The 14,348-nt window shown below is 40.9% G+C and overlaps 1 protein-coding gene across 3 annotated transcripts in view; it reads left to right on the top strand.

Annotated features, from left to right (window-relative positions):
• Positions 1–14,348, top strand: part of DNM3 (dynamin 3) — a 178,607-nt gene that overhangs the window by 142,528 nt on the left and 21,731 nt on the right. For all 3 annotated transcript variants that reach the window (XM_050712395.1, XM_035537314.1, XM_035537315.1), the window contains one exon: positions 11,361–11,525. In XM_050712395.1, coding sequence (XP_050568352.1) covers positions 11,361–11,525 — 165 coding nt within the window. The remainder of the gene's footprint in view (positions 1–11,360; positions 11,526–14,348) is intronic.

The raw sequence follows: 14,348 nt of genomic DNA, 5'->3' as shown, positions 1-14,348 counted from the left end.
ATATGGCTATAAGGCTATAAATTCAGGGATTTTGACCTTAAAGTCTTTGAGTGTGTTTAAAAATAGCTCACCCATCCTCATTTTATCACTTCATATACCCTGACACAATTTTGGAACCTGCCTCCATTCCATCTAGCAGGGGAATGCTATAATTAAGAATCAGTTTTGAAAGGCCGTTCTCTCCTAGCTTAAGGCAGAATAAGGCTGTATGTATTTTGCAGGAGATTATAAACAATTCATTGACTAAAATTAGCAGTAAAAAGGGAGCCCCAGTTCTTTCCTGTGCTGTGGTTTGTACCACAAAGACTTAGTGTTTTTAAATCATGACAGAGCTCTCTAAAAACCTTGAAAGCATATTATGTATGTGTCATTTTGGCTCAGTTTGGAATAGTCTCACCTCTAAGCCAGAAGGCCATGGGTTCAAGTTCCTTGCCCGCCCTTGGATTTAGCTGTCTCACAGTAATTTTATTACAGAAAGCATTTTAAAATAGAACCATGGGGGAAGAAGAGTGAAACTTTTGTATCCGTAACCGTACTGCAAGGCGTTCAGTCATTGGGGTGATACTTCAAATGACAGCTCTCTTGCTGCCCGTATTTGTTTTAGTAGGCATAAACCCACTGAACATACTGCCCTAATGTTGTGGCAGCTTTTCTCCTGTTGACAAAGGAACTTCTAATCCTTGGGGGCGTGTATGTGTGAGCAACTGCCCTCTGTCTGAAGGAGGTTTGCATTTTCATCGTGCTGCCCCAAGGACAGAGTTCCTTGTGTGTGCGTTGCTCTGCAAGAGCTGAAAAACCAGCGAAGTCAAACGAATCCAGGTTTTGCTGTACCTTTTGCTACAGACCAGTAACAGAATTAAAACAAAAATCGAAATTTTGAACTGAGAGTGCAACAGGTCATTTAGAAGCTAATTTGTAGAAATATCCAACTGAAGTGCTAGGTTAGGGTTGTCTTTAACACCAATAAAGCCAGGTGATCCCAACTGCAAAGGTCAGCTCCATACATGTCTGCTTGGACCTTGAGGGAGCATATATGTCACTGATGCCCTTGTAACTTCCCCAAAGAAAGGAAGTCAGAGTGACTTAAAGTTCAAACTTTATAGTTTCAGTTTGTTGTGGTTTTTGTTTGTTTTTACCAACAAGCATGTGACCTTATAAAGCGTTGCTTACAGACGTGTAGTAACTTACCAGAATCTCACATCTCTCTGGCTCTTAAGTACAATTTGCATTTATTTGGGGGGGGAGGAGTGGCAGAAAATCTTTTAATTTTCTACTGTTTTTGCAGAATACTTAGGTTTTGGCGTATTTATACAAAATGGAAGCCATGCAACAAAGCTGTCTCAAATTTCATTTGGTCCAGGATTGTGTGTAGTGTAGTTACACACAAATTATTTCTTCCCTTCAAAATCATTTTCCCAGTAATTTTCAATTTCTGTTATTGTGGCGTGAAACCAAAATGCTCCTTTTTGGGTAAATTTCTTTTGTTGAGCAATATTTGTTAGACTTCAGTAACTGTCTCAGTGTTTTCAGATTCCTCTCCTGCTCTGCTCTGAGGCCGTTGTGCCACAGGAATGCTGCAGCTCAGATTTTCACTTGGGAAGTTAAGGGGCTTCTGAAACGGGGAGTTTGCGTGGTGGTGATCGCTGGTGCTCTGCTGGGTGCTCAGCTCCTGCCAGAATTTGTAGATTGTTGTCACTCTGCCTGCCGGAGCACTTATGGAAAACCCATTCCTGCATAGGAGAGCTTTGAACCCTCGGACCTGAGTTATCAAACGAAATGTTTTGACCAGAACTTTGGCCAAGATGTGTTTGGCATATTAAGAACATCTGGGAGAAGTAGATTTATTTGCATAAGATGCTGGTCCTTCTTGTATGTCTGCTTGATAAATGAGATTAAATGCATACTTTTTTTTTCCTTTTCTGCAGATAACCAATTGCTGTAGGTGCTATGGAGACTATGAGAATTGGGGTGAGAGACGGGATAATCCATCTTGTCATGGTCACATCTGGGACTCGGGTGGGGTGGTCTGTGCAAAGCTGGAGCTGGTAATGGTCTGTCAGAAACAGGGGTAACGGTTGGGCTAGCCAGCTAGCCTGGGAGGGAGGTGTCCACAAGACAGATTTCCCTACTAAGATGTGGTCTACAGTGGGAGAAAAAGATTGAGAATCCTACCCGTGGAGTCTGGCATGGTAATATGGACTGAATGCAAGGCAAAGGGGAAAGGAAATGGTGCTGCTCTGGAGCACAGTGATCCAACTGTGTGAAATCGGTGTGGGTGCTATTAAAATGCCGTCTTCCTCTCCCTTCCCCTTTCCTTCCTCCCTCCCTCCCCCTCCACTGTCAGCCTGGCTGAGGAAAAGTCAAATAACGTACGACTGTGTTCCTTGGCATCCCGACTGCAATTTCCCTTTAGGGACTTCAGACTTGAGAATGGGAGGTTTTAAATCTTGCTGATTCGTGCTATTCCAGCAAGCATGTGTGTGAGGGGAAAGAACAATGCGAGTTCAAAACAGAAATTGCAAGTGAGAGAAATCATTGCTGCTAAATCAGGTGTTGCAGAGGCCAGTGGAAAAATTGGGCTCTCAGAAAAGTAGGAAATGGCTTTGTTTAGAGCTGGGAAGGTTAATGAGAATGAACTAGAAAGTGCTCTCTGTGTATTCAGCCCCCGAGGATTTGAGCGAAGTTAGAGGGATTTATTTACTGATTAGCCAGACTATACAACTGGCAATAAGATTAAGTGAGGAATTTTGGAACATGCTGACATTTCTTATTTGCATCATTTACTATGGAGATCATTTGTCGGTACTGCACTGAGCTTGTGGTGAAGCAGGGCTTAGTCTGGCCCAGCAGAGACGGATCTGGTACTTCTCATGGCTCAAGGGATGTGGGGGTGAAAACAGTTTAATGTCCTCTTTTGTGAATCCGAGAGGAAACATCAAGTTTGTCTAGGTGCTTATCAGAGGAGAGTTTCAGAATATTTTCCTAGACATCATTAATTATGGAAGAAGAAAAGCGCAGTTATAGGTGACGCGTTGCATTAGATAACTAAAAATAAAAGGCAAGGCTGTAATTTATCGAGCCCCTGCATTGGATACTGTACAGAACTGCCCCTCTGCAAGGCCTCCCCCAAGTCCTTCCCTCCCAGGATGCACAGAGATGTGCATGCTGCCCTTCCCTCTATTCCCATCTGTTTAGGCCAGCCTGGAAAGCTGGAAGAAATGGAAGGAAACCAAAGAATAAGAGCTCGGTAACAGATCTAGGAATAGTATTGTGATTTATTTTTTTTTTCTGGGTTCCTGCCTCTCAAATGACCACATTTAGTGGAAAAACATGCAGCTCTCCTATGCTACACACACAGGCGCAGAAAGTCGTAAGCTGTATTTTAAATACTTAGTCTTGAGCAATGTGTTTTCCCTCACCAAGCCACCCTCCACACACTGAGCACTTAACGTTCCTCTTCCTAACCCCACAAGGTAAGATGGCTCCTTGTCCCTAATCGGATCCTCCAGCCAAAGCTGGTGCATTGCTGCTGGAACTAGGAGGGTTTTGTTTGTCGCCCTCTGATGCTCGTTTACTGCTAAGTAAAAGTCCTGAGTATCAATCATTTCTGCAGAGAACAATATTTTTGTTCAAAGATTTTGGAGAACAATCTTTTAGGAATGGTTTTGGTAAGAAGGAGAATAACAGATGAATGGCAAGGTGTTATTTCAGTCTTTGTGAGTACTGTTACTACTTCTCTGATCAGCATCATAGGTGATTAATTCTCTGTTTTTCTACTTTCATCTTCTCCAGCAGAAGCTCCAAGGCTTCTGTTTGCTTTCCTTTGCAGGGGAGCTGCATACAGCAGTCAGTAGCTCTAATCCTCAGATGTCTGGCTGATGCCTTCACCCATCGATCACCTTCTCTCACAGCACTCTCTCATGATTCTGTTCCCTTTATAATTAATGTTTGCTGCTGTTTCAGGCTATTGTCTTTGGGAATTTGTTTTGTGTATTTTGTAACAAATGCACAATAAATTTCCACATGAACATCTTCCGTGCTAATCATCACACTTGAAGTTTTTATCATCATGTCTTGAATTCCTGGGTAAGTCACCACTATTTGAGACATCCCAAGATCCACTGACCTCTTCTACACTGAAATAATGGCAAATACTATGCCAGTGATATCTCACATCTAGATTTTTTTTCAAATGTGCTCCTATAAATATGAGGCACTTCATGTGTTGTTATGACAAGGAAATTCTTTGACTGAAAAGTTTGCAAATTCCAAAGTAGTATTTGTTTTATAAACAAAGGTGCTGTTTTCCTTATGCCAGCCTCTTTCTGCTTTTGCTTGTCCAGCAGTCTGTTCTGAAAGGCATGAAGCAGCTGTTGGCCCTGAATCAAAACTTGCAGTGCAGGGAGGATTATGTAAAAGTCCTTTGTGTGAGAGATGTGCATGGCAGCAAATGGTGAAATTGGAGTACAGATTCTTTGAGGGGATTTTGCTATTCACAGCAATGTTTTATTTGTTATTTACTTTGTAAAGAAAAAAGGAAAGTAGATGGTTTCATTGTTTTGTTTTTTTTTTTTGCATTCTCAGAAATGCTCGCTCCTGTTGCAGTAATTGCAGTCTTGTTGCAGTTTGTAATTTCATGCTGCTTTGCACCCCATATCACCCAACGGATGGAAGGGCTGCAAGAAGTTGTTTTCTGCTTCCCCTATCCCAGGGCAGGATCTCTGTATGCAGGCCATTTCTGAGGGATGCTGGCCTAACCTGAGGAGAAGACTGTAGCTCCCCTAGTCCATCTACTTCTGTGCTTCACTGATCTTACCGTGTAACATTTTCAAAATATTGGTTCGACATCTTTTCCTGTCCGTCTCAGACAGTCATCCCTCCCCTTCCGCAGAAGTTCATTCTGAAGTCACAAGTCCCAGCTGATCCTAGTTTTTCCTTTCAAGTAATATTCTGCAGAGCCCTGTACATCCTCCTCAGTTATTTCCTCTGATCACTCTTAAAATGTGCCACAAATTCCTGGTAGTGTAATAACCAGAATTGGATACACAATTCTTGTACTGATTTCATAATAGCAGGACGTTGTCAACTAATACTCTGTTTATATTCCACTGCAGATGCAGTTCCATTTCTGCTGAACAGCTACTTAAGTGGCCATTCTCATGCTGTGTGTTTATAACTGATTTATTCCTGCCTAAGTAAAATGTGTTCTATTCATAATGGATTTCATTTAGATTTTTAAACTCTTTCTCCAGATCATTGGGAATTCTGCTTCTGTCATCTAACATATTTACTACGTTCCCGTCTCCTTTCTTCTCATCTGTAAATGTAATAATCACAGGCTGTAATCCACCGTCCCGAGCATTAAGGCATTAATAAGCACGTTAAATAATACATCCCACGTGAAGTCCCCCGATAGAGTTTTCCAGTTTGACAGTTGAACCATCAACAGCTTTTCTACGGAAACGTGTGTCCAACCAGTGATTGCAGAGGGAGCACGCTTCCCTTAATGAAAACATCACGAGGTGGTGCCAAAAAGCTTTACCAAAGACCAAGACATGTGGCATCTGATGTTACAGCCGTAAGATCTGAATCTCTGCTCTAAAATGAAATGGGACTGAGTTGACGTTATTAGTTGTCAACCTTGTTGATTGTTGCCTGTCTTTTTCTTCGTCATGTGTTTAAAACTAGGTCATTTGTTTCAGACTTACCAGGAGTAGGCTGGTCCTTAATTCACTGCCTCTTCTTTTTAAAGACTCTACAAGAACTTCAGCTGCACAAAGTCCTGAAGAAAAAGAAAATGGTGAAGTTTACAAAAATTACCCTAAATGCTTATGGACTGTAAGACAAAAATTACTCCAAACGTGTCAGAGTCCTGGTAATTTATCATCCCTTTCAGTCTCATAGTTTCAATCAGTTTCTTGATTGAAGAAGGCAGGGAGAGAGCCTAACGCAGATTTTGAACGTTTGGGATCATTAACATCGTGTAAATGTCTGGGGACCTGTGTGTGGATTCAGCAGAAGGTTTTAGCTAATGGTCTGTGCTATACAATGTCTGTGAGCACAAAGAAGAACCCAAGTAGACGATTGTTGAAACTAATCCAGCTAGTTAAACACTCTGAATCAAATCAACCTCGGCTGCGTCTGTCTTCTGCGTGGGTACAAAGTGAGACGGATCATGTGGAAGGGAAAGCGGGATCCTAACTTGTGTTTGGAGCAGTTCAAGGCTGCTGATGAGAGCATCGTTGCTGAAAGGGGCAGCCCGTGGGTGGCTCAGTAAAGGCAACAGCAGTTCCCAGTCAGGAGATGCTGAAAGCGTGAAGAGAGTGGCAAAGCTGCCCTCTGCGAGGGAAAAGGCCAGCTTCCAAGCTGCATGGGAAATGTTCTGCTGCTGCTGCTGCTGGCTTTGTTGTAAACGCACAAAAATAATGTATTGTCATTTACTTGTGGTTCCTTCCAGTAAGAAAACCTCACTGTGTGAAGCCGTCATGTGGTTTCAGCAGTCCTCTGGCAAAAGGCACACTGTGTACAGCAGAGAGCATCTTAGCTGAATTGTATCTACAGCTTCAGACTGCAATGAGGAGACAATATCAGGAATCGGTTGAAGAGACTTAAGAAAACGCAGGGGGTTAGGACAACTGCAATTTTCTGAGTGTTGGTGCATTAAAGAAAAACCCTGCTTGGACAGGAATAGCTAAAACAGGTTCAGCAGCTGTAAATTCAAGCATAAATGCAGTCTGGAGGGAATGGCTCATTTTCAGGTTGTTGTTATAAACTTGCATCTGTAGATAAAAGATAGGAAAGTAGCTTTTTAATGATGGGTTTCTCCCAACATTTGTGGATTTATTTCACAGCGTATGGAGCACTGGTTTGCTGCTGCTTTGGCTTTTACCCTTTCGCCAGTCACCTTCCTGTCTGCTTCCTCTCAGTCATTTTTAATGGAATGCCTTTTTGATTACATAAAATTGGTTGATACACTGCTCTAATGAAAATGCTAGACAAATGCTCCTTCTTGGAACTGACATCAGGAATGTTATACAAGACATTCTTAAATATGCTGGCAGCTGCCCTGAGTGTAATGAAATCATGGAAATTAGAAGTATTTCTCTCTCTGTGTGGCCAGCTCAGGACTGTTTTCAGTACGTTACCCGGTTTTGCTGTGAATATCAAAAGGAATTACTTTTCCTGAAATTTTCTTGGGACGCTCTGCAACGTGCTTATAATTTCCTCAATCGGAAAAATTATCCTGATATTCTGAAGTACTATTCCTTTTTTAGGATTGTGTGTAATTACGTCTGCCTCCTTCCTTTTGCACCACATAAAGTCATTTCTTGCACCAGGAAGTTTACAGTCTTGAGAAGACTGATAACTCTTCTGGTAGCAATGCACATGTAGGGTGAAATCCTTTCCCACTGCAGCCAGCACGAAAATTCCCACAAACTGAAGTGGTTTGAATTTCACATGCAATTTTTAGACTTCTCTTGTGTGACACGTTAATCCTTAATATGTTTTTAGTACAGAAGGGTGTTTTTAGCACAGTAGCAATGATGCAGACTTCGTGTTTTGCTAGCAGCTTTTCATGCAAGGATTATAAGACAGCTTATGAAAGGTGAGACCTGCTGCAGAGCGTAAGGAATAGGTTTTATTTTCATTCTTGTAAGTGCAGAGAAAGTAGACAGAAAGGACTGTCTCCTTACCTCTGAGGCAATGTGTACACGTGTATAAACAAAAATGCCATCCTGGCTTCCATGCTACCTTCTCCTGTGTTGTTTCACCTATTGTTTGTCTGTACCTTCAGTGTATTTTCATCAGATATTCTGAGCTTTGCTTTTCCCAGATTAATCTCATTTTCTTTACCTGATTTTTAGCTCTCGATTCTTCCGTAGTCTTTGTTGTAGGTTTACAGAAGTTCCTAAAGTAACTGCAGTTGTGTTGGTTTGAAATAATAATAATCCGTTCCTGACAACAATTATTAGCAGTATTAAGAGTCAACTGAATGAAAACAGCCCAGATTCGTATCTATTTGTGTTAGCTGATGCTTAACACTTGCTCTTGGAATCAGCAAGTTCTGGCTCAAGGATGAGGACCACTGAAAGGGGCCTGTGGCTGCCCCATGCCTGGGGAAAGGAGGCATAGAAACCCACTTCCAACTTTGATTCTCCTATTCCATTCAGCATACTGAGGTGGGTGTCTCTTGGCCTCCTCTCCAGCATATGCCAGCACGCTGTGGGATGTGCAGGAAGCACTGCTGTTTGTCAAGAGAAGGTCCGGACGGTGTTTGGAGATGGTGGCAGGGTTGTGCGACTGCCCGGTTGCTCAGACACCTGAGCACTGGATGCACACCAGGAGAATATGCCAGGAAGCCCCTGCAAGGCTGGGTTTCCTTGCTCTTCACTACACTAGTAAATTTTCAGCCTGTAAGCGTTTGTTTCTTGGCAAATTACAATATTTTCTGAGGAAGACTGTGGAAAGCAGCTGTTCATTTAGTAGCTGTTCTTTAAAATAACCCAACAAGCTGTTGGTGATCAGGTACCATCCTGGGGGTTGTTTTGGTCACTCGGTTGCGGACTGCTTTGCTCTCTGAACTACGCTGAGAAAGCAGTAGTCTGAAAACACGGAACATACTACTTGGTCCTCAATAAGATAAGGGCTTGAAACATTTGGTGTTGACTTGAAATTTAGTTTATCAGCAGTCAGAGAGATGTGAGGGTTTTCTACGTGCTCTGGTTTGGATTTATGTGTTGCAACTGACTTGAAAATGCCTCTCTAGACTGCACAGCGGCACGCACTCGGGCTGAGGGGTGTCTTGTGTTGGAGCTACAGTCACCACGATGCTCAGGGAGAGAACTTTCCATTGTGAAAGAATGAAACGTATGTGGAATAGGGTGTCTGCATCACTTCTGTCTTGTGACGCCCAGCATTACCAGGCAGCCTCATTCTCAAATGTTGGCACAGAGAAAAGCCTGATAACTTTTATCGGTGTGCTACAGTAGCAGGGAGATCTGTTAGAAGCAACATTTCTGGTGTATGAAAAACACTCACATCAAGGTGGTTTCTAGCATGACAAGCCTTCAGCTGAGATGGCAAGTCTTTAAGAATACTAAGGCCAGAAGCTTTTGCAATAAATTACTGTAAACTCATGAAAGATTGATCTTTTTTGATTTTTAGACAAAATAAATCAGCAGTATGTACTCAGCTCTGTTACAGTTTCAAACAAGACCTGGACTTGTGAAGTATTATCCACTTTCTGTAAATGTCACCTATGAGTCTGTATGTAAAAGGTTAAATGTTCGCAGACTTATTACCCCTTGCCTTAAAGATCAGAGACAAATTACTATTTTTACTTTACATTCTCTTGATGAGGATAATGATAAACATCTGTCACTTCGCTGCTCAGCCAGCTAAGAATCCTATTGCAATCTGTAATTTAAATAAGGGGGGGAACACACCGAAGAAGTAAAAATACACGGACTAACTGTAATTTATATAGACAATAAAGGCAAAAAGAAAGAGCATACAAATCCGTGGCAACTGGCAAAGGGGAATTTTCTGCCTGCAATTACTTGCCTAAAATCTGTGGTTATATGATAAGTGTATGATTTTCTATTTATTTGGTATTTCACAAGGAAAATTCAACTAGTTTAGTTTCAAACGTGGAGGCTAAGAAACATACTCAATCTGTATGCTGTGACACTTAAGCATGTGAAGGTTATTAACAAAATGATTAAGGTAGTGTGTCTACTGTTGTTAAAGAATTGAAAAGCGTTTTCATCAAGAGCTCTTCCAGTGTCCTCCACAGTCCCAAGATTTTTAGGAAGCACCGCTAATTATTTTTCAAGTCCTTAGATTAGCTGTTTTTCCAGTACTTCATCTGTAAATAAGAACAATCTGATCCGTTGAGGCTGTTATAACCTGTTCTTTTACACACATTTAGTTTTGTTTTTAAATGTTATATTGGATCTTATGTCATAATAAAATTAGAAGTTAACAAACAACTGTCACAATTTCATTTAGATCAGACAGATTAAGCCATAGTTTATAAGAAGGAAATAAGATGTGATCTACCTGCTAATGCTGCATGAGCGTTAGGACGTGAAACTAGGAATTGCTGTGTGGCTTAGTAAGAATGGCTTTTTGTGCAAGGAGAGGCCTCTTTGGTGCTCTTCTAGCTCCAGTGGTCTTTTACTAATGGGCTGGCAATGAATTTCAATGGGTCAAGGAATCAGTAAAGTGCCAGTGACATGCAAATTTCAGCTAAATGCTGTGTTGTAAAAGGTGTTGTGCTGATAGCGGTAAGCCTGGCTGGTATATAACTAGTTTTTGTTACTAGTTTATTCGTTTTTGCACGTAATATCTGCTTCCTTGTGTTATGCTTCCAGCTACCCACAGAACGGGTTTAGATTTTATAGTCCATGCTCGTATGGCTTAAGTGCTCATTTTCTTCGTTTTCAGGGAGAAGTATTATATGTCAGAGTTTGTGGAAAGGACATTGTTCTTTTGACTTTCCAGGTTGAAATTTAATTCTTTTGGCGTCTTTGAGCCTCGGAAAGCAGTTTGATTTTTGCCAAAGGGATACTGTTCTTTTATTTTTAAGTTTCCTTGGTTTTGTGCAGGCCAGACTGAAGCAAAGTGCATACTTTTTAGCTTCCAGTTAAAGTTCCTGGTATTTTCTTTAATTAGGTCAGCTGTTTACATACAAAGAAGTTTTTTTTTCTCTCCAATGAAAAAGAGATCTCTAATATATAAACCAGCCTATGTTATGCTGAGCCTTGAGCACTGGAACCAATGATGGTTTTGCTGTTATCCTTCATAAATCCTTTGTTTATATAGGTGCTATTCACATCTAAAAAGTTTGACGCTGAGTTGCAGAATTTGTCACAACTGAGTCAGCCTTAAGAAACAACGATGTTTTTTACCCATAGGAGTGTAAAATTCAATATCCAGACTTACAGCACTGCTTTATTGAATGAGTCAGGCTGGCTGAATCTGAATGGTAAAAAATAATAATAATAATTGTTAATAAATATTGCAGCAAGCGATCTGAGATAATTTCTTGGGGTTTCATTTACCTTCACACATCTTTGTCCAAAAATGTTCCTTAATATAAAATTACAATTTGTGTGGAAATATATAATGCACTCTGTGAAAACGATCTTGCCTCTTATATTGCATTAACCTCTAAAATTCCAGATTTCATTACGTTAAAACATTAAACAGGTCGGTACTTCATGTTTTAACCTCCAGTCATTCTGTGTACGAGTTGTGTTGCCAGATAACTACAGTTTAAGTCCATTTTGTTCCCAATGTATTTTCAGTTTGCTGCAGTCTGAAAGACTTGACTTTTCCTTTTTTCTTCCATGCAGACTGAAAATGATGAGAATGGCCAAGCGGACAATTTTTCAATGGATCCCCAGTTGGAGAGACAGGTGGAAACGATTCGAAATCTGGTGGACTCCTACATGTCTATTATCAACAAATGCATCCGCGATTTGATACCGAAAACAATCATGCACCTTATGATCAACAATGTAAGTAACAGCCAAGTTTCTAAGTTATTTTATGTCTGCCAAATCTCTTATGCTCATACAAACACATTTCTTGAAGAGAGCAGCATCAAGAGCACATATTAAAGAGAACACCCTCCCATAAATGTCACATTTTAAAACAAAATATTCCACTATTCCACTCTTCTTTAGTAGTATGACGTCCTGCAGCCTTCTGAAAGTCTGGCACAGTGTTCTGAGAAGTTATTCCAGCATGCTGAAAGTTGAATTCATTTATGTCTTAATCAGAATATAAGTTATTATTTAAAGGTAAACCAAGGATCCTTTTCTTTTTTCTGTTTTGCTTTTGATATAGTAGGAAAAAAAGGGGTTGGGAGCTCCATCTAGGCAGTCTATGAGAGCAGCAGAGCTGTGCTTCCTTGATTTTCAGTCTGTAACCCTTTGTCACGGTTTCTTAAAGAAGTTCTTATTTTATTTGGGTTCCTTTATATTTTCAGATTGCCGTTTTCAAGGAATAAATCTGGAAGCATTGGACACTGCTGTTTAGATAAGCTGATGTGGTTGTTTGATTTATTGTGTGTGTCTTTCTTAGATCTGAAGATTATTTGGTTAAAGAAATGGCTCTGAGATATCATTGTTTTTCCACTGCACTAGGATCTCAGCCTTTGCTTTTTGGCAGAGTTCTGAATGGACCTCGTTGAACTGAGCTTGCTATGAGAGCCGTTGCTGCCACGTGAATTAATAGCGGAGCACAGAGATCCTGTTAGTTATGTATAGTGCCTTTTCTGTGGTCTCTCAGGTCATCCAACCGATCAGTTGTTACAAATACAATGTGTTGTAACACAAATCTGGTTAGAAAGGACCATTTATGTTTGACTTGGAGCCACCTCTAGCTTTAGTCTGATGGATTTCATTAGCCCTGTAGAATTTGTGTTGCACTTAAGTGTTTGGACAGGAAATTTCAATGGGATTTCCAGGGACATACAATATGAGCAGAATATTTGGAGGAGGACAACAGAGACTCCATTAACTTCTTTAGGTTTAGGAAAGGCAGACCCCAAATTTCGCTCTAGTCCTGGGTGAGTTTGTGCAGAAGAGTATGGGAATGATGGAGCTGCCTGTTTGTCTCACATACACAGACACACCCTGAAAACAGCCATGGCCTCAAATTTGTAAGGTGAGCAAGTTCCCTCTGCTTTCCCTCTGTTCTTTCCAGATCACAGCTAGCAACTTGCTGCTTCGACTTAGCACAACTTTGGTACCTTTAGAAAGGGCTGTTTTTCATCTCTCATTTCATAAACTGTAGAGTTCAGTGAGTAGATACTTTTGAAAGTTTACATTAAATTTTCTGCCACTCACCTCCTCATATGGAATAGCTTAAGGGTCTCTTAAGTGCTGCTTTACTCAGGAGGAGAATACTGTAAGATTTTGTTCCTTCAATCTCATCAGCTGTTACACTGGTCAAGTCTGCCATGCTGGTTGAGAGTGGCACACAGAAACAGCATCCTTACCACATCATCTGCCTTTCAATTGACCTCACAGTCTATAGCTGTGTTTGGGCTTGCTAATGAGCTAAGCCCTACACCTCAATTCTAGAATTTCAATTTGTGGCAAAGGGTCAAAACTTTTAAGAAGACTGTGAAGAACTAAAAACGTTATTGCACCAGTTTCTGTGCAGCATAGGCAGTAAATACCACATTAAACACAAAATCTGAGATTTAAAAAATCAGAGCTAATAAAAAAAGAAATAAATGCTTGAATCAAGACTGTTGAGCCAAGCCAAAAGGTTGTGCGAAGACCTGAAAAGCAGTGGAGCCGTGAGGGAAGGTGGGTCCTGTTAAGTAGTGCATGTGTTCCTTGGAGTCTTCAAAAGTCCAAGCTATCCACCAGGAGTTAAGTGAAAATATCCTCCCTCCCCCTTACTGATCATATTCTGTACTTTCTGCTGCTCCATCATGTTGCCTCCAAAACTCTGGGAACAAATTGATCCCAAGGAATTTGTTTCCATGACAATTGTAACCTCCCAAGTCCTCCTAGAACTTCCTTTCCACTTTGTGGGCCTGTAAATGAGCACTTATAATTCAGGGGGAAGTATCAGGTTCAAACTCAGTGTACAGAAAATAATTAGATGTGTCCCTCAGCATGTTTTGAGACCTAAAACTAGACCGTTGTATTCCAAATGCATCCCTTATTCTTCCCTTAGGGTGGATGTTGATTACCTTAAAAGAAAATACATTTACCACACAGAACTGCATTGAGTTACCATTAGAAATTCAAACACGCACAAACAAAACACACATTTCAGAATTTTCAGCATTATTTCATGGTGCCTAGGTATCACAGATTATTCAAGAGGGGTGGTCTTGGAGTAGACAATGTATGCTCCACAAGCAGTGCTGATATTAATCGCAGCAGAGTAGAAAAATGATCAAGTATTTGTTACTACCAACCTTAAGGTTAAGGAACAGATTGTTTTTCCATCTGAGACTTTGATGTCTGTTGTAGTCTGCCCACTGATAAATGAAGGTTCTTTGCGAGCCCATCTCACCCCATTTGGACAGAGTGACAGGGCAGGCTTTGCGGTATTGGTGTTTTGGATGCTGGCTGTGGTTCAGCTTTGACTGCAGGTCTGCGAAAGAAAACATTTTAAACCCTTGCTGTGATTTAAAAAAAATTTTTTTTTGAGCAAAGGCATGAAGAAGTGTCACTTTCTCTTTCTTTCCCAAGCCGGAGAAAGTGGCCATTGTGGAAGGTCTTTATCTTGTAAAGTGCATCCACTTGCAGAAGAAAGGAGATTTGATTCCAGAACTGTCCTTAACGCAGCAATCTTCCCTTCCAGAAGGGTTC

This window comes from Cygnus atratus, chromosome 8 (assembly GCF_013377495.2).
Source record: "Cygnus atratus isolate AKBS03 ecotype Queensland, Australia chromosome 8, CAtr_DNAZoo_HiC_assembly, whole genome shotgun sequence".
Taxonomy (NCBI): domain Eukaryota; kingdom Metazoa; phylum Chordata; class Aves; order Anseriformes; family Anatidae; genus Cygnus; species Cygnus atratus.
Note: the sequence above shows the minus strand (reverse complement) of the source record. Positions and strands in the feature narration are given on the sequence as shown.